The 20,455-nt window shown below is 38.8% G+C and overlaps 1 protein-coding gene across 1 annotated transcript in view; it reads right to left on the reverse strand.

The window, feature by feature from the left end:
• The window catches only part of LOC114083740 (aldehyde oxidase 4-like), a 56,986-nt gene that overhangs the window by 9,843 nt on the left and 26,688 nt on the right, over positions 1–20,455 (reverse strand). The window contains exons 15-28 of the mRNA XM_071619369.1: positions 19,584–19,746; positions 16,943–17,035; positions 16,069–16,238; positions 15,513–15,627; positions 14,610–14,732; positions 12,403–12,499; positions 8,135–8,259; positions 6,130–6,263; positions 4,882–4,969; positions 4,488–4,574; positions 4,117–4,308; positions 2,906–3,133; positions 1,611–1,706; positions 952–1,080 (exon numbers count right to left, since the gene is read on the reverse strand). Of these exons, the coding sequence (XP_071475470.1) occupies positions 952–1,080; positions 1,611–1,706; positions 2,906–3,133; positions 4,117–4,308; positions 4,488–4,574; positions 4,882–4,969; positions 6,130–6,263; positions 8,135–8,259; positions 12,403–12,499; positions 14,610–14,732; positions 15,513–15,627; positions 16,069–16,238; positions 16,943–17,035; positions 19,584–19,746 (1,840 nt within the window). The remainder of the gene's footprint in view (positions 1–951; positions 1,081–1,610; positions 1,707–2,905; positions 3,134–4,116; positions 4,309–4,487; positions 4,575–4,881; positions 4,970–6,129; positions 6,264–8,134; positions 8,260–12,402; positions 12,500–14,609; positions 14,733–15,512; positions 15,628–16,068; positions 16,239–16,942; positions 17,036–19,583; positions 19,747–20,455) is intronic.

A 20,455-nucleotide genomic window follows, 5' to 3' on the forward strand; every position in this document is an offset into this window, starting at 1 on the left:
GGGCTTTGAAAGCTCTGCACAGTCAGCCCACCATGGAAGTCCAAGGAAGAAATGCAGAAAGTCTGAAGGGCAAGCAAATGGCTTTCCTACCAAAGAGCACCCTCTGAATATACTGGACAGGTTGCTGACCAAGTCAGATGGTGGTGGCCAGTGTGTGGTGGGACTTCTGCTCTATATAGTTTTCCTACATTTTTGAACTACAGAGGAAGAACTTAAAAATTGTCTCAAAGGTGGTCTGACAATATTTACATGGAGTGGGACGTGGAGTGCAACATCTCTCAAACTCTGTGATTGAAGAGCTTTTATATTTTCACTGAGCATTTCATAGGACCACTATCCAAGGAGTTGGCTTTGGGAAGACCTGGTCCACATGATATAGGGGCACATTTGTCAAGCAGAAAGTTTCCCTTTTCAACCAGGTGTTTGTCATGTTGTGTAGATGGTCTCTGTTGGTGACTAGTGACCAATTGATAGTTTTTTGAGGTTAGGGGTGGGAAGGAAGGTGATGTGGTGGATTTTTATAAGATTTCTTTCCACCCACTTTTATGAGATGGGTGATATCTGAATCTCTAGTGATGCACAAAAGGAAATGGATTCTTAGGGAGGTTAATTTCCAGGCCCAAGCTCTCCAAGGGAGCAAGGCAGGACTGCACCACATTGCTCTGGTGTGCTGGGGTGAGAGAAGGGGGAGATTGTTTTATCTGAGACAGAGGGAGGCTGCTAAAGGGGCAGGTTTGCACATGAAGAAGAATGTGAATTATAAAAGATAGCCTAGTGCAGCTGAAGCACCAAATCGAGCTTTAGAAAACTTGGCTGGGAATCTCTGCTTCACCACAATTAGCTCAGTGACCTAGAACTTGAACTCTCTTGACCTCAGTTTCATCTTCCATAAAGAAAGACAAGGTATCCCAATGCAGACCTTGGGTGACTGAGAGATGAAAGAAGAATCACCTGTACGGCCTTTCCGTTGATGTCTGTCCCCATGGACCCAGCTGTGAAGACAGCATTGGGCACTGTGATGGTGCTGGTTTCAGACAGGTGTATGTATGATGGGGGGATGTTCAGTTCTCGACTAGCCACCTGCCAGGGACAAAAGAGAAATTATTTCATTGGCTTTATGCCCACTTCTAAGTGAGAAAACTTTGCATTCTTTTTAGAACTGAGTATAAAACCCTGGCTGGCTGTCCTGCTAAGATGACAATAGTTAAGCTGGGTATTAAATGGCACCACCAATGATACACTCCTTTTTGGAGATATGTGGCCAACCAACCAGTCTTGCTGTGCTTCTTTTTATACCAGTTTTATGGAAGCCACATGGCAGAGTGATCATTCTGGGACACACATTATTGTTCTGAGCAGTTGCCATGAAGCCTTACAGTATTTTATCTTTGAAACTGGAGCTACAGTTTTCAGAAGATTCATAGTTCTCTCATATGCAGGAGGAATATTATATTTTTCTCAATTCCAACATCTACTTCCCTCACTCTACTGCATTTTTATGTTCCTGAAGTTAGGATGAGTATTAAAATTGACTTGTGCATTTAATGCTTGATCTTAGTCTGTAAGGTGATAAGCTCTCCTACAAGAGAGAACATGAGCACTTGTCTCACCTGGATCATTTTGGTGTTCAGACCTTGTCCTAGTTCACAGCCACCATGAATCAGCAGGACAGAGCCATCTAGATAGATGTGGACCAAAGCAGCTGCCTGGTGGAGATCATTGTAATACAGTTTGGAAACGGATATTGACAAATTTCACAGTCAGTTTAGCTGAGGACATAAAAAGCTGGTTATTCCAAATGAAGAATTCACAGAATTTGCACATGTTCCAGGGCCAGACCATAGGAGGGAGGAGGCTGGGCCACGTAGAGTGGTTCTGCAAATCATAGAATTTTTCTTGAGCTCAATCTCCATTGCACTCTAGCATATGGCCCAGGATCCTGCACTTACCTCATTGGGAACCTACCTTTATATGGATGCCTATGTCCCTGCCACAAAGCATTAAAATACCAACTAATTCATCTCTTCCATCTCCTGGATATGATCCAGACTTTTTGGATCATTAAGTTATCTACAGGAATGTTTAAACTGTGTTTTATATTCCTGACACTCTAACAAGAGTAATGGATGACCACGCATAAGTATTATCATGTGCCTCCAGAAAGTGTGTTATATTTAGTGATGATGACTATGTAAGCATCAAGTAGGATTACTTTAATTGATGGAGCATATTAGAGACAAGAGGTGGGACCGTGAGTCAGCACACCATCTGCAGACATTTAGGATAACACTTCAACATAATTTGTATAATTCACTCACACATGAAGGGGGCCTGTATGCTTTTCTTTGCAAAAGTTTGGTTATGGGGCATTTCAGCAATTAATGGGAATATACACAAAAATAAAAGAACAGAATCAGAAATTGAACCCCATGAAAAATTGATTATGGTTAAACTTAAAAAGAAAGCCCAATAGTCCCTGAGCCTCACAATAGAAAACTTCAAGTTTCTGTGTGACTTGGGCAGCTGTCTATTCTTATACTTTTGGAAGCTCTGCCTTCAAATGACCCTACTGCTCTCCAAGAAACTAGGAAGGTTTCTTTCTCTCACAGACTTGAAATTTGACTCCCTACTCAATACTCATGTTTGGGACCCTGCTACTAAAACCAGGAGCCCCTGAGCTAGACTGTATTGTTGATTGAGGTCCTCATGCCATGTCCTGCTAGGTCAGCCCTAATACCTATAGTCCCCATCCTTGCTTAAGCCTACTCTATCTCCTGCTAAAGGAAACTGCCCCAGTTTCTTCTCTGACCCCAGCAGGGACAACCCCTTGTTGCATATGATTGCCTTTTCCAGAGGCCAGTCATTTGGAACAGGGCTTTCAGGAGGACATCTCTCCTCACCTCACCTGAGTGTGGTAAGCTACGGGGATTCCAATGGTATATTTCATGGGAACAACGGAAAGCCCTCTCTTCTTCCAGTAATTTTTTTGGTTAAATTCCTCTGCAGCTTGTTTCCTAGCATAGAATGAAGATTTCTCCAGACATTCTTTCCAGCATTTTCGCAAGGGTTCAGGGTTAAATGTCTGCTTGTAGGCTGTTTTGCTAGTTCTCTTATACATGTTTATTTCTTTAACCTGAAAGACGATAAAGTAAAATGGATTTTAAGGATGAATGCTTGTTCCATATATAACAGCATTTTTGTTATATGTCTGATAGAGAGAAAATATTTCTAAAAAAGAAACAACTAAATACGTGGATATAAATATGCAAATGCAAATGTCTGGGTATAAAATTGAAATTAACGCAAAACAGAAACTACTATTGAACACTTTATATGCTCCAGGCATGAGTGTTTGTCTAAGTGTGTTTATCTCAATTAACTTCATGATGATCCTGAGAAACAGTAGACATTATTATTAGTCTTGTCACAAGTTTGTTAGTGATAAGTTCAAATTCTGGCTCAAGTCCTTTTACTCCTATATAACATTGCCTTGTGTCCTAATTATTTTCAAATTAGCTTCTCAAAGTCTTGACTGTGGTTAAACGTTTGCACAAATGGCTATAATCTTTCTACTCTATTTCTGCCCTGGGGTAGTTTCACACTGACTCTAGGATTGGTTTTGTGACTTGCTTTGGTTTTGTGACTTGCTTTTGGTTTTGAGACTTGAAAAGTATTGGCACATTGGGGCATGCCACGTTCTTGCTGCTCTTGGGAACTCTGGGAAAACTACCATGAGAATTAATATGGGCTAGCCTACCACAGCCTACTACTATAGAGCACTTTCCAGCCTTCCCAGGTGAGGCATTCCCAGATAAACCCACCAGATAGCTACCAGACAAGTTAATGAAGCCATCTGAGATCAATAGAGCTCCAGTTGAGCTGGCCCATACCAGAAGTTCTCCCCAGTTGACCTACAGATTCATGAAAAAATGCTAATTATTTTAAACCACTTGGTTTTGTGGTTGACTTACTACAAGAGCAAAAGCTAACTGATACATAGATATGCTTCAGTTTTGAGAAACCACACAGAGGCTGACATAATGCTATGTGTAGGTGCACAAGATACATTTGACCCAATGAAGCCAGCGTTTTATTAGGGGGGTTCTGACCGTTTACCTCTTCTGGAAGTAAGTTACATTGAGATGCTACAGCATTTATGTAAGCTTCTACTACCACCGTGGCCTGAGGGAAGCCAAATCCTCGAAAGGCAGTGTTGGATGGCAAATTTGTTTTGCAAACTGTGCCCCGGCATCGGAAATTTGGAATGTCATATGCATTTTCAGATTTCAGCACAATGAACTCCTGAACCTGGATTAAAGGGAAAAAAAAAACTTTACTTCTATCCAATATTCAAAACCATTTCTCTAAATTTTATTTTTAACACAAACCATTTAAGAATTTATCTAATTCATAAAATGAATATTCATGCAAATAAAGCATGGCACATATAGCCCCACTGAAAAGCTATGGAAAAGCTTGTTTCTCACCATCTCAGACTCATCAGGAGTGCATCCACCATTGATGTAATATTTGACATCAACAGCTTTGATCACACCATTGTTCATGAATCCGATCTGCAAAGTGATAGCAAGACAATTTTCTCAATTACACTTCTTTGCAACCTAACTGTGCTGTACACAAACACATCTGATCACAGTCATCCACCCTTACCTAGCTTATACGCATGGTTAGATATGACAGACACAGGAGGAACACTCAGGGAGAGCTCAAGTTGAATTTGATCCAGACAGAAAGTTCTGACTAGCTTTAGGCAGCATCCAAATATCCTATTTAAGAGGTAGGAATTGAGCAACTGTCTTTACTATTGATTGGTTAACACAATGTCTTAGTGGCTTGTTAAACCTGAAGGCTCTCACTCACTTTGTATTTTCCAAGCAGTGGGTGGCGGCCAGCGGTTATCAGCATGTCATCACCTCGCTCTAGGATGAATCTGATTGGGCAGCCAGTCCTATGGGAAATGACTCTGTTAATATGCAGGGGGCTTCACAAAGTTGTATAAGTATAGAGATGGGAAAGGAGACTTGAAGTAATTTAGCTTAGTGGGGTTTTATTTTTCTTCCTGTTATGGTATTGAACCCAGGTGCTTGCACGTGCTCAGCAACTGCTCTACCACAGACGTACATGCCCATCCCTTTTTAAATTTTATCTTGACACAGGATCTAAGTTGCTCAGGATGGCTTCAAATTGTGATCCTCCTGCCTTAATCTCCCAAGTAACTGGGCTTACAGATGTGTGCCATAGTACCTGGCAGCTTAATGGTTTTCAATGGGGGTAGTAATATGCCTTTAACAACATTTTGCAAACTGTAGGAACATTAAAATATATATATATATATATATATATATATATATATATATATATATATATATATATATATATATATATATGTAAAATTCTGGTTTAGTCATTTCTGAATATTTACATCTTGCAGTGATATATTATTTGGTTATAAATGATTCCCCCTTTATTTCTTGTTAATATTTACATTAAAGAGTTGTATGATCATTTTGAAATTATATGTTTAAATAGGTTTTATTATTATGCATTTCACTTGTGATATTAAGAGGGCATTAACACATTGCTGTAGGTGGGCTTTTAAGGCTGAAAGTTTGAGATTCAGCACTCTGTAGAGCTCAACCTCCCTTGCAGACTTCCTTTTCATAAAGTATGTATCAAGGACTCTGGTTTCTTATGGAATGTTTCCAACTCCTATAAACCTGCTACTTAAAGGACAGCCTTTTCTATTGTTGGAAAGTTCCAAGAACTCTTTTTTTTTTTTTTTTGTAGTGGTAGACTGGGATAAGACAAGTTTGTCCTGAGTGTATCTTGGTGAACTCTTGTAGTTACAAGGTTAACAAGTCGTGGCTACTCCAGTGTCTGGTTATTCCAACAGGAAGAGGCAGAGGCTGCGTGAACATCTGCAGGCAGCAGCAGAGCCCGTGGTTTATTCCATGACAAGATGTGTCTCTTGTAGGACTGAGGTTTTGACCTTCCTTCCACACAGCCAATTTCAGTTGAGTTGAAGGCTGAGATGAAAGGTTGGAAGGAATCACGTGCCATCCATGCCACTCAGACTGCTGACATGACACAGTGATCACTGTCACTTACTTATTGGCAGCCACAGCACTAATGGCTCCCAGAAGAGCGGGCTTGGTCACTTTCCCTCCAAATGCTCCTCCAGCTCTTTTCATGTGGCAGGCGATTCTACTTCTTGGGACATTGAGTGCTGCAGCCACATATTCCTATAAGAGGTAAGTCCCCAAGGCCTCATAAGTGCAATTTAATAGTTTACTTTCTTATCCATATGTTTCCTCTCTGTCCAGTAAAAAAAAAATCAGTACTTTCACATATATTTATATTTACAAAGTTGTTAACCATCATCATAGTCTGATTTGAGAACATTTTCAGCATCTCCAAAGAAACCTTGTATTCACTAAGGTGGGTGGCAATGGTGATCTGGACACATGCACCTTATCCCTGGAAGCCCAGAACCCAAACCTCTGGCAAAAAGGGAATTCATCTCTTGCCAACCTCCCAGCCTAGGCAACCACAAATCTATATTCCATCTCTATAGATTTGCCTATTTTGGACATTCCATATAAACAGAATTGTACAATGTGTGGCCTTTTGTGACTGTCTTCCTTCACTTTGCACAATGTTTTTTCAAGGGTCACCCATGTTGTGTCATGTAGGAGTTTTTCATTGCTTTTTATGGTTAAATATTATTCCATTGTATGGATATATCAGATTTTATCTATTTATGAGTTGATAGATATTGGGTTGTTTCTAATTTTGGCTCTTATGAGTAATGCTGCTATGAACATCTATGTTTAAACCTTTGTGTGGACAAAGGTAGATAGTTGGGTAGATAGTTGTGGAGTTGCTGGTTTATATGGTCATTTCATCTTTAACATCCAAAGAAACTGCCTAAGTGTTTTTCACAGTGGCTACACCATTTTTCATGCTCATTAGCAATTTATGGAGGTTCCAGTTTCTCTACATCTTTGTCAACACTTGTTATTATCTCTCTTTTAGATTATAGCCATGTTAGTGGGTGTGGAGTGGTATCTCATTGTGGCTTTGATTTGCCTTTCTCTCGTGGCTGATGATTCAAAGTATCTTATCATGTGATCATTAGTCATTCATATTTCTTCTTTGCAGAAATGTCCACTCAAATGCTTTGCTTTTGATGCTGCCCTAAGTTTTTTAGTAACCCTTGGAAGATGCCTGCTGTGTGGAACTGATGGTGTTGGTGGTGGGTGGCAATGGTGATCTGGACACATGCACCTTATCCCTGGAAGCCCAGAACCCAAACCTCTGGCAAAAAGAGACCTCAGGGATCTTATTACCTCCGTCAATTTACAGAAAAGAATATTGATGCCCAGCAACTTTCAAGAGATCACAAGGCTGCTTAGAGGTAAAACTCATATCCCTCACCCCTCCTCCATCCACTTCAAAACTTGCAACTGTGGAGGTCACAGCCATATCCCTGCTCAGAGCCAGTGACTTCAGCCTTTCATTTTGCCTGAATAGCAACTGGTAACTTCTTCTTCCCATGGAGCCACTACTTCAGGTCCTCAAGGTGTCAGGATTCCCTCCCAGTGACACTTGTCACTATTTTTAAAGTATCCCCTTGTACCTGACAGTGTTATGGAGCAACTCCATTTTTGAAACATGGGAATATCAGGACTGTTTTTTTCACTTCTCTGGGTACAACACTGCTTTATATCTCAAGCCACAGCACAGGACTGGAATTTACTTGCTACTGTGTCAGGCTGAAAATGTCTTGGAAATGCAATTGCTTTACCCACATACCACCGATATATTAGAACATTTATATAGAATAGCAATACCAGTGACATATAAAGGAAAATTAACATACAGTACTAAGGATTTGACCTCCCTGAGATTAAGTTTTACACTGTCAATTCTTAAGAGGGAAAGATGAACCTTGTCCTATGTTTTGGAAGGTAGCAAAATTTCCAAATCATGTTGAAAGTTATTTATTCCATTTTATTCTCACTGGATTTCAGCCAATGTCAGGGATGCACATAGTTCAAGGCACAAGAATGAGAGGTTATTTGGAGTCTCATTTCCAAAAACAGCCTATTACCTGCACATGTGTTGGGAACTGTGTTCCAAGGTGTAACACCATCTCTTTGTCTTCTGCTTTTGGTATAGCCAGGATCGTTTGTGTTTCCATGTAAAAATGTTCCTGTCCTTCCACATGGACCTCACCTGTAAAGCATGAACACAGGACAATGTTAAGTCACAGGTACCAACATGGGCACTATTGGTGGCATTTTGTTTATAAAGACCAAGTTGCTTTATCTTATGGAGAGCTGGACTTATATCATTTGGTTAAAACACTTTTTGTGATACTGTTGTACTCCTTGTCCCTGATGCCAATTCCAGTAAGTAGGACACAGTTTTGAGAAAAAGGAAAAAGAAGTTTTATTATTTTGCTAGCAAAGGAGAATCACAGGGAACTCCTTTTCCAAAGGCTATGATTCTGCCCATCAGCAGGAGCACGGGGCTTTTAAAGAGGTGATACACTTGTTCTCTATTGGAGTTGTAATTCACTTGTTAATTTGGGAGTCATTTCTGAGATCATCTTATGCCATCCCCAAAGTCTGGATTACTTTGTTCCTATGGTGGGTGTGTGCTCAAGGACAGATAAATCTGCTTAAAATGGGGGAAGAAAGGTAATCCTGTTTCCCCTGAGATTAGGGAGGAGCAAGGAGAAAGGAAGAGAAAGAAACATGTTCATTTAAAAAATAAGTTGCAGTGGCAGAGCAGCAAGGGCTATATTCAAAGCATAAAGCAGCCCACTGTCGCAATTTGTTTTGCCCTTCCCGGTGTGAGAGGGGAGGGGAACACCTTCTCAAAAGGAAACACATACCCTGCTTTTGGAGTTAATAGGAAAAAAGTGGCTTTTTTTTTTTTTTTTTTTCTGTTCCGGCTATTTCTCAATTGCCCTCAGCTCAAAATAATCCTAATGCTATCAGGGTATTATTTTAAACTCCAATGTATTTACTTAATATTACATAGTATTGTAGTATGCCAGGTATTTTTCTAAGGCTTAGCACTTCATAGATGATTAATTCATTTAATTCATTTAATCCTCAAATCCATGAAACATGTATTATTATCTACATCTTGCAGATTGAGAAGCCGGGACATAGAAAGGTTAAGGAAATCATCCAAAGTCACAAGAACTGGGATTCACACCTGGGTCACCCAACTCCAGCCAGGGTGCATGCTCTTAGCTACTACACTTCTTCATGTTGGCACGCTCTGTGACTCTTAGTCATTTCTTCTCTTCATGTTTCAAATTTCCCACCTTGTGCCAACATTTTGAAATCCCACAATTGCCCAAATCCCAAATGGCAGCAATTCCAAATGGCACCTTGTCAATCATCTGCCCTTTGAGTGAGAATAAAAATGAAAGACAATCTAGCATGGTGCCCAACAAGCAAGGCCTTTGGGCCAGCCAGAACCAGGCTCTATTCCTGGTCCTACAGCTAACTGGATAGGAGACCTGAGCTAGTGATTTAACTTTTATAAGCCTCAGTTTCTTTCTTAACCTTTAAAATGAAGCTATGGCTATGTTCCTTCTCAAAATTATTTCACTCACATTTCAAATAGTAAGTAGTAAATGCTTAGTTACTTAAGACAGGTTTAGTAAAAATACTGATTTCTTAGGGTTATAAGGATTAAATAATGTTGTACATATAAAATGCTTAGCATGGTATTGACACAGTAAGTACCTGAGGAATGTTAGTTGATGTGACTATTGGGAGGGGGTGGTGAATAACTTTCACATCAAACTTATAGCCTTTGTGAAAATTTCATTTTATTTTAAAAATCAGAATCCTTGAGGAGTATTGGACCTTTGGCATAGTTAGTGGATACTGTCAGATTCCTGAGCATCTCTCACCAGCTTACCAGTTGTGTCCTCTTCTGAAGTAAAGGATTGTTTATATAATTGAGAGGTAGTTTGCAGTTTCTGCTTAAATAGAATGATGTTGCGAAACACGATTTCTAGTCTCTACCAGGTTTTAATAAAAGATAAACATTTATAGCACTTGTGATTTCAATTATTTAGAAGTAGGTCAGAGACCCTGTGCTGTTTTCTCTGACCAAAGACACACAGCAATTTTCTTCAAAATGACAGTTGTGAATACCAGTCTTGGCCATACATTAGAATCTCTGGTGAGTTTTAAAAATATATCTACGCTCTGACTCTATACTCCAAGATTCTGATATCACTGGTCTAGGGTGTGATTCAGGTATTGATATTTAAAAAATCACACTAATGAGATCTTAGTGCACCAGGTCAAAACAAACAATAGTATCAAGATTGAAAAAGATAGATAACAGTCACAGATTAAATACATAGAAAATTCAAGAAATTCTCTAAGACTATTAAAGGAGTAAATGAATTTAATAAAATTGCTAGATAGCCAATCAATACACAAACATTGTTTTCACATACTAGATAGAAGTATTGAAAATTAAATATCACTTATCATAGCATCACAAGGCACTAAATATTGGGAATAAATATTAAGAAGGATGTGCAAGATATCTATAGTGAAAACTGTAAAAATTACTGAGAGAAATTAAAGAAAACCTAAATAAAAGGCAAGGTCTACTATGTTCATGGTTCATGAGACTTATTATTAGTATTTCAATTATGTTAAATTAATACATGTTATAATGCAATCTCAGACAAAATTCCAGCAAATTCTTTATGATGAAATTCAATTTAGGTGACTTTTCTTTATAGTTACTGCTTGCTTTTGTGTCTGCTGAGAAATTTTTGCCTGTCCCAAGGTCATGAAGAAGTTTTCTTATGTTTTTCCTAGAAGCTTGATTGTTTCAGCTTTTACATTTAGGTCTATGATCTGTCTCAAATTAATTTTTCTATATGGTATAAGGGTTCGAGATTCCTTTTGTTTCATATGGACATGCAGTTAATTTGGCACTGTGTATTAAAGACTGGATTTAATTTTAATCATAAAAAATCAGCATAAAGAAAGTGAAAAGATAATTCACAGACTGGAAGAATTATAATTGACCAACAAAGAACTTGTACCAAAAAAATATAAAAATGAGCTGGGCGCAGTGGCACACGCCTGTAATCCCAGTGGCTCTGGAGGCTGAGGCAAGAGGATCGCAAGTTCAAAGCCAGCCTCAGCAAAAGTGAGGCAGGTACTAAGCAACTCAGTGAGATCCTGTCTCTGAGTAAAATACAAAATAGGGCTGGGGATGAGGCTCAGTGGTTGAGTGGCCATGAGTCAATTCCTGGTACCCAAAAAAAACCAACCATATTAAAATCTGTAAACTAGTAAGTAAATAGATTATTTATTATATTATCAATTACATTAATAACAATTACATAATTATAGTAATGTGATATAAATGTATTATTAATTATAATTAATTTTTACTTTTGGATTTAAAAAATTAAGGAAAAATAGGCAAAAGACTAGAATAGATAGTTCAACAAAAAGAATATAAAAAGAGCCCATACACGTATGAAAACAGTTCAACATCATTAGTCAATTAAATAAATCCAGCTAAAACCATAACAAGATACCAGTACCCATCTAACTGATTAGATAAAGCTGCAAAGCCTGGCAATAACAATGGAATTTTCTTAATTGCTAATAGGAATAAAATTGGTATGACTTTCATTGTCATTTAAAAATATTTGGCATTAACTTCTAAAGCTAAACATACAAATATGCTATTACTCAGCCTTTAAGTCCTAGTATATGCCATTAGAAGTAAGTGCTTATGTTCATTAAAAAACAAGTATAATAGTGTTTATAAAAACTTTATTCATAATGGTCCCAAACTGATAAAAATTCAAATGTCTGTCAATAGCAGAATGGGTAAATAAATTGTGGACTATTTGTCTAATGTTGTAACTACTGAAAAATGAAAACAGAACTACAGATCCATACAATAACATGGTAGACTCTTCCATATAAAATGTTAAATAAAAGAAATAAGCACATCAAAAGATTATATTAAAAGATTCCATATATGTGAAGTTCAAAACAGATAAAATGAATCTATAGTGATAAAAGTTAGAATAATACTTTCGAGGGCTACAAGACAGGATGTAGGAAGAATTCTGAGGTACGGGAAATGTTCTGTATCTTGATGGGGTGGTGTTTGCATAGGTTTCTACATATGTAAAAATTCATCAAGCTTTAAACTCATCGTGCATTTTAAATTGTTGTTCAACAACCACAATAGGATAGAAAAGCCCTGCCTTAGCGTTTCAGCTTTTCTCAAACCGGATGACTGAAATTAGTCTTTGACGTTAGAAGTTTCTATTTTCTGGCTCTAGACTATTGTACTTACCTTCAATGATTTGGTCAACATACTTAAAGGCATGCTCTACATCTCCTTGCTCAATTTTTTTCTCAGAAAAAAGAAAAGAATTGTGCTCTAGGGCTTGCTGCGGTGGAGAAACAAACAAACCAAAACAATTTTTTAATTTGCATTCTAATAAACTATTTGTCCCCCGTCAGAATTCCATGCTTCTACTCTATCAGATAGATCTCTTTTTTAAAATATATTTTTTTAGTTGTAGTTTGACACAATACCTTTATTTTATTTATTTATTTTTATGTGGTGCTAAGAATTGAACCAGTGCCTTGCACGTGCTAGGCGAGTGCTCTACCGCTGAGCCACAATCCCAGCCCCTCAGATAGATCTTTACAAACAGAGACAATTGGAGCCAAAACAGTGTGAAGAGTCAGTGGAAATTGGATTAAAGTGAATTACAGGCATCCCTAGGTGACTCACTAATTTTTTCAAGGACTTGGAGAAGAGCTAAGGATACAAAGCTCTATTACCATGGCCCCACCTCTAGATTGTTGAGTGATTATCTGAGGCATTTGGTTTTAAGGTGCCAACTCTGGGGTAAGAGGGGCTCATGATAGAGTAAAGAGAATTTAAGGAGGAGGAGGCTGGGGTGGGTGGAATGCTCAGGAATGGCCTAGTATTGGCTACCTGAATCAGATCCAGTAACATTTGGAGTTAAAGGCTCATCATAAAATAACAGTTTAAGGTTGAGATCAGGTGAGGGATCAAAATGAGGACAAGGACAGACTGGTTAGGCTGCAGGTTTTCTATCAATAAACAGTGGAAGATGAGTGTGGAAAGGTGATTGAGGATGGTGTAGGAAAGACCTTGACACTACATTGAGGAGTTAGACCTATGTAAGGGGACCGTGCTGAATAGGAAAGGTAAACTGCTGAACTCAGGGGCTCAGAAATGTTAATGTGGTGGGAGAGGGGCTGAACTGTAAGACAAGAGCCTCTCTAAGTGGTTATTCAGACAATAAGGTGGTGAGGATGGTGCTGGAGGATGGAGTGAAAGTGAGAATGAGAAGAAAGGAGCAGAAATAAGTGGCAGTTATAGGATCATCGGAAAAATTTGAATTTGATAACTGTTGGGAAGAATGGGAAAATCAATGAAGATGTTCAACCTGATTAGGCATCTACCTGCTCATCTATCCTTCCATCCCACTATCACTCAACACACATTTATTCAGCACCAACTGTGGGTTTAACACTGGTAGGCACTAGAGATATAAAACAAAACACAGCACATCTTTGCTCTCATTAATAACAATAAAACCAAAAACAATAGCCAACATTTATTGACTGCATCCCCAGGTGCTATTCTAAGTAGTTTACTTGGATTCTGTCATTTAAACCTCATAAAGATTTCTATTTTTCCGGGCTTTGTGGCACATGCCTGTATTCCCAGCGACTTGGGAGGCTGAGGCAGGAAAATCACAAGTTCAAAACCAGTCTCAGCAATGGCAAGGCACTAAGCAACTCAGTGAGACCCTGTCTCTAAATAATGTACAAAATAGGGCTTGGGAAGTGGCCCAGTGGTCGAGTGCCCCTGAGTTCAATCCCCAGTACCAAAAAATAAAAAATAAATAAATAAATAAAATAAAAAATAAATGAATTTAAAAAATTCCTATTTTACAGATGAAAAACCAAAGTCTGTGGAGTTTAAGTAACTTGCCAAAGTTTTCATTTCATTTCTATTGAGAAGCTGTTAAATGGCAGAATCAGATTATGGATCCAAGTAGTTTGTCTTCTGAGTTTGTGCTTAAGAACAGTGGGCAGAGAAACAGAGGACCCAGCAGTTGTAATATAACAAATGTTACAATGTTTATGAGTTCCTCAGAGCTCTAGATTTTCCCATTGACTAGCTTTGTTTGTGGGGTCTTGAGGGCAATACTCTGGTGTTGCTGATCTGTATTCTCAGGCAGGCTTTGGTGAGAGGCCACAGGAGAAATGGGCATAGGAAGTTAGTTTCACTGCTGTACTGGCTGCAGAAGTACTTGTGGGGAAGAAGGTGTATGGACAGGAAAGCTCTTGGGATTCTGTCTTGAGGTGCTGATTACTAGAGCCTTTCTCTAGGATAGCACTGAACGAAGTATATAGATGGAGCCCAGCTTATACTATTTTATGACTCCATGACTGAATTCTGCCCCAAAGTATACTGCCCTAATCATGCTACAAGATGCAAAGTGGTCAGACTACCTCTATTGTGATGATCCTTGGTTCTATGTCTTCGTAAGTGATCTTCACTTTTTTAGCTGCCTCTTTGGCATGAGCATAGGTATCGGCAGCCACAGTGCAGACGATCTGACCCACACAAATGACCTGCAGGAAAGCCACATGCTGCTGATTAGCTAAGGGCATAGACTCATCAGAAAGGAATGATCATTCCCACATTTTAACACCTGCTGGATTTTGTGGCCAAAGAGAAAACTATTTTCTACCTATGAGAATAAAATTTAAACCAGTGGCTCCACTGGGACTTAGGGGACACAAAAATTGGTCGCAGAACTTAATTCTCTTGACTTTCATGATCTGCCTTCTGCTGTCTTCCCACTCCTCGTCATTCCTGCAGCACACACAGTGATCTGGTCAACCTGAAATTCTGCTTTCTTTCAATGTCTGTTCGTTCTTAAATTTGTTCTAATTAGTTGCACATGACAGTAGAATTCATTTCATACATCATACATAGATGGAGTATAATTTCTCATTCTTTTGGTTGTACATGATGTAGAATCCCACCGGTTACATAGTTATATATGTACATAGGGTAATAATATCTGCTTCACTCTACTATCCTTCCTAACCCCATACCCCCTCCCCTCCCTTCACTCCCCTCTACCTAATCTAATGTCTCTGTTCCATATTGCTTCTCTTTCACAGCTATTCAGAGATCTTCCTTAAGAAGACTGATGACTTCTCATCAGAATCTCAAAGGGACCCCTGATTTAAGAGAGAAGTGGAGAATCACAGAGGTGGAGGAGTCATTGGTTTCCAGTTTTTGTGGTGTGCATGTAAATCTGTGGATGTTACAGTGGCAACTGATAATCATTTTGGTCTCTCCAGCAAAGTGTTGAAATCATAAACCATGCACAAATCACACACCTCATTCTGTGCATAAAAAATCTCTCCATGATGGTTATTATCCCCTGGAACATCCTCTGCTGTGATTACATCAGCCACACCTGGAAGTGACAGGGCTTCTGAAGTATCAATTGATCTAGCAGGGAAAACATGATGGTAGATATTAAAGATGCAGAAGTAAGTTCATGGCACAATATAAACGATTTCTCAAGTGGAAAAAATATATGTGGACTTCATAACTAAATCATGGACCAATAGTTTATGTTGAAAAATATTATTATCTAGCAGGTGTTCTAACTCTTGGTCATAGATTCTTTAATAACTATGCTTAAAAATGACTTTTCTCAACTGGTCCTAAGCACTTCAATGTCATGAACAGTGTAGCTGTAAATAGGGACTTTTGGCTGGTGTTAACAAATGCCAGAGGGCATCTCTGGGGAAAAAAAAAAGACTTTTTCCAATCCAGAAGAAGAAATGAGTATTCTAAGTTGACTTAAATATGCAATAGCCTCTCAATTTGAATGTAAAACTGTGAATGCATTTTAGTAACACATGGGAACATCTTTTGTTTCCTTACATGATCTTTGCATGAGCTCTGGTGCTGGTGACTACAGCAAGGAAAAGTTCCTGGTCAAGGCGGGGCATGTCATCACAAAATATGGCTTCCCCTGTGGCATGTTTAATGGCCGATTGGTGCATGACTGGGTGGCCAACTGGATCTTGCGGGGATTGGTGGGGATCCACACACTGTTAATGAACAAAGCAAGTAAAATTTACACTGGAAGTTCTCTCATAATCCTGAAAATTGGGTTTGATTTATCTAGCTTACTCACAAGTGAACAAACAAACAAACAAATGAAAACTATAGGTAATTAGATATTCAGATCTGTGAATCAGGTTAATTAGTATCCATGAGTTCTATAGTAAGGGATATATTCTGATTAAAATCCCCATTCCTGCCCCCCCCCCCAAAAAAAAAGAAGACATCATTCCTGTCTTCAAGGATTCTTACAATCTCATTGAGGCATCAGAACACACACAAACACACATTAAAATAAGGTGGTCTATTTCATATGGCAATAAAGAATAATTTACACAATTGATAAAGCGGAACAAAAATATCTAAGTTCCTGGGAGATTCAGGGTGGTTGTCATGAAGCAAGAAGGCTTTCTAGCGGCAGTAAATGTTGAGTCAGGTTTTAAAGGATGGACGGACACTGGTCAAATAAAGGGGGAAATATTTAGGTTACAAAACTGAAAATAATGGAGAAAAGAAATTCAGAACAGAATTACTTGAGTAGCCCTGAATGAAAGCACAGTAGCTAACCAAGTAATTTTTGTATGGGTGACATCAGGTGGCTTTTGTAGACTCTATCAGCAATAAATATATAACAGGCATATGTATCCCAAAAACATACATATATTAAAAAACAAAAACTTTACCAACCCACCTGGAACATCTGGATTCCTTGTGGTGTTTCTATGGGGAAATCTTCTAGAGCACTCAGGAACTTTTCTGGAATATCAGGAAACTTCTGGGGATCCTAAAAAGATTATTTCACATTTAATTTTGCAGTCTGAATGACTAACATGGAAAAACATGTAAAAATGGGGTTATCCAATGGATTCTTCAAGATCTTAGGTTGCAGCTATGTTGACAGAAAGCTCTGAGCCTGGAGTTCTCTAAGCTGGTGGCGAGGTTTGTAGAATGACTTCTGCATCCACTTGGGCACACAGAAAAGTAAGGTTGTTTCCAAGAGCCAAGACTTCACTTCTTGACAAGGTCTCTCTCTTTTCTTTTTAAACTTTAATTTAATTAATTATTTTTTAAAAAACTTTTGAGACAGGCTATCACTAACTTCCTGAAGCTGGCCTTGAACTTGCAGTCCTCCTGCTTCAGCTCCCAAGTTGCTGGTTTTACAGGTGTATGCCACCTGTCAGACTGGACAAGGTCATCTTGAATGAGTGCAAATATGTGCACTTCTAAATGGAGGCTGTGCTTTCAAATCCAGGCCAATTATCTCAGCATGTATCTCCAAGAAGCAACTGAGGAACAAGCAGTGCTTAATTTACAAGAATGTTCAATTTTAGATTATTTGTGATAGTGAAGAAAATGGAATTAAATTAAATATCAAACAAGAGGAAAATGGCTTAACAAATTATGGCACATTCAGATGCAATATTCAGTAATCATGAAAAATGGTTTTGTAAGAGTATTTTTATTGATGATGAAGAAATATACTTCAGGGAATATAGTTAAATGAAAAAAGGGCTACAGAATTTATGTATAGTATGCTTCCAATTTAGTAAAAAGAAATTGAAAAATATCAAAGTGTATATTCTAAAAATGTTAATAGTAATAGTTGATTATTATTGGGTTACAGTTCATTTAAAAAAATTTTGCCCCTCTCTATTTTGAATTCTTCTATAGTGATAGAATATGTAATAGTGTACAATATATAATAATATATAATAATGAATAATGAATAAAATAAAATATTTAATAAATCATATATACATTTGTATATCGAATGTGCTACATAATACATAATAGAATATATAATAGTATATAATTGTATGTAATAAGATATATCAATAATATTTGGTAGAAGAAACACTGCTGTGGAGGTTATTTTAAATGAGGTTGAGTAAGAAAAAACTAGTTAACAGAAAACTTGAAGCAATTTAAACGTTTAAAAATAAGGAATGGATCAAATAATGGCACAGTCATCCATAAACACACATGCAACCATTCTGTCACGATGCCACTGAGAAATATTTAATGACATTGAAAGATGTTCATATTACTAAGTAAAATAAGTAAGCAACTCTCGAGGAGTGGCTAGCACCTCGCCAGGGTCCTTTTGTCTGCTCAGAGGGATAAGCCTCTGAAGAACTTAAAGTCTGAAATAATTAGTAAAGAACAAAAGACAGAATCACAATCACAGTTTTAAAGGATGGAGCACCTGATAGGTTCAGCCACACAGGAGCTGGAGCTGGACAATTAGAAAATGGCTCCCGTGGTTTATTTAAGGGGGTACATCAAAGGCAGGGATAAGGTTTCAGAGGTGGTGTCTTGCTTCGTGATGTCTGGCAGTCAAAGATTGACTGGCGTATTGACAGGTCACACCCATCTCTGAGAGGCTGTGTGACCACAGCAGGTCACTCCATCTCTGGTCCTACATGGGACCTTCCTGAGCAGAGCTCAGGGGGAGTTTACATGTTTGTGGGTGATCTTACCCTGTGAGATTGCCACCGGAAGTTCCCAATACCAGGCTTTCCCACTAACTGGCTACCGTGCTGAAAAGATCCTCATGTATATATAGTTCACGGATGGGTCTCAACAAGCAACGTCTATTGAACAGTTATTAATATGCACACACATATACACACATCCATAAAGAAGGGTTTAGAAGGATGTGCACTAAAATATTAATAGTGGTTGAATAAGGATGATGGGGGTCACAAATCATTTTTTCTTCCTTTTTGCTTTACTCACATCTCCCTTTCTCCCTCCCTCCCTCCCTCCCTTCCTTCCTTCCTTTCCTCCTTTCTTCCCTTCTTCCTTCCTTTGCAGCACTGGGGATTAAAGCCAGTGGTGCTCTACCAGTGAGCTACATTCTCAGACCTTTTTTCATGTTTATTTTGTAAATGGGTCTTGCTAAGTTGCCCGGACTGGCCTTGAACTTGTGATCCTCCTACCTCAGCCTCCCAAATAGCTAGGATTAGATTCTAAGTATTAAAGTATTATTTTTATGCAAATTTGTTTCAAACAAGGAAAAGGTATAATTTACTTACTGAAGGCTTTTCACCATTGTTAGTTAACCTCTTATTACCTTTTAGCACTTGTCACATGGATCATAGGGCAAATAGACTAACAAGGCTGCCCCCTTCAGAGCCTGGGGTTACAGGAGAGAAAAGGGGAGGAGAAACCACTCCAGGCCCAGAGGCAGGGCTGGAGCCTAGGAAGCACCATGGAGGGCACCATGCCAGGTACACTCAGTGTATTATCCAAACCAGGCAGGGGAAGTCTTCCTGTGCAGACCCATGCTTGGAATGACAAGGAACCAGAGACCCAGAGAAATCACTTACCATTTTGTTCAGCCCTTGCCGCACTTTGAGGTAGAATTTGAAGAGTAAGCTGATGATGAGTGTCCGCCGGTATTCCACCATGCCACCCTCAGCTGCCGGGGGAATGTGGATCTCATCCAGGACCCACTGGCACGCGTCACTCAGCATCTCGTCATCCCACTGTCTATCAGTAAGAATGCAAACGTTTCACAGAAGGGGCAAAGACTGTGCTACGATTTATCATCTCTGAAACTCATGTTGAGATTTGATTGCCATTGTGGTGGTGTTGGAAGAGGTGATTTAAATCTTTAAGAGAGATTAATGCAGTTGAGAGACTAGATTAGTCACTGTAACAGCATGCTGCTAAAATGCAAGTATGCCACTGTGTTGTCTCTTCAGCCAACACCGGCTTGCTTGCTCTTCAACTTTTTGCTGTAAGTTGGAATGGAAAGAAGCCTTTGTGGGTGTCATGCTCTTGGACTTCCAGCCTCCAGAACCATGTGCCAAAATAAACCTCTTTCCTTTATAAATCATCCAGTTTCAGGTATTTTGTTATAGCAATAGAAAGTGTACTAAGACAGATAGATACTAAACTGATAGGGCAAGAAAAGATGGAGTGCAACCTGTAACCATTTTGGTGTGTGTGTGTGTGTGTGAGAGAGAGAGAGAGAGAGAGAGAGAGAGAGTTGGGGAGGTACAGGGGATTGAATCTGGGCTCACATGTGCTAGGCAACTGCTCCATCATGGAGCTATAACTCCAGGCATCTGTAATCATCTATGAAGTCTGAACAAAAGATTCTCAAAATATTTCATTAGCTTTTTTTTTAGCACCTAATGCAGGGGCTCCCAAAGTTTCCTTACTGAATTCTCCTTTATTATTTTTTTTAATAAAA

Source organism: Marmota flaviventris, chromosome 11 (assembly GCF_047511675.1).
Source record: "Marmota flaviventris isolate mMarFla1 chromosome 11, mMarFla1.hap1, whole genome shotgun sequence".
In the NCBI taxonomy this organism is placed as follows: domain Eukaryota; kingdom Metazoa; phylum Chordata; class Mammalia; order Rodentia; family Sciuridae; genus Marmota; species Marmota flaviventris.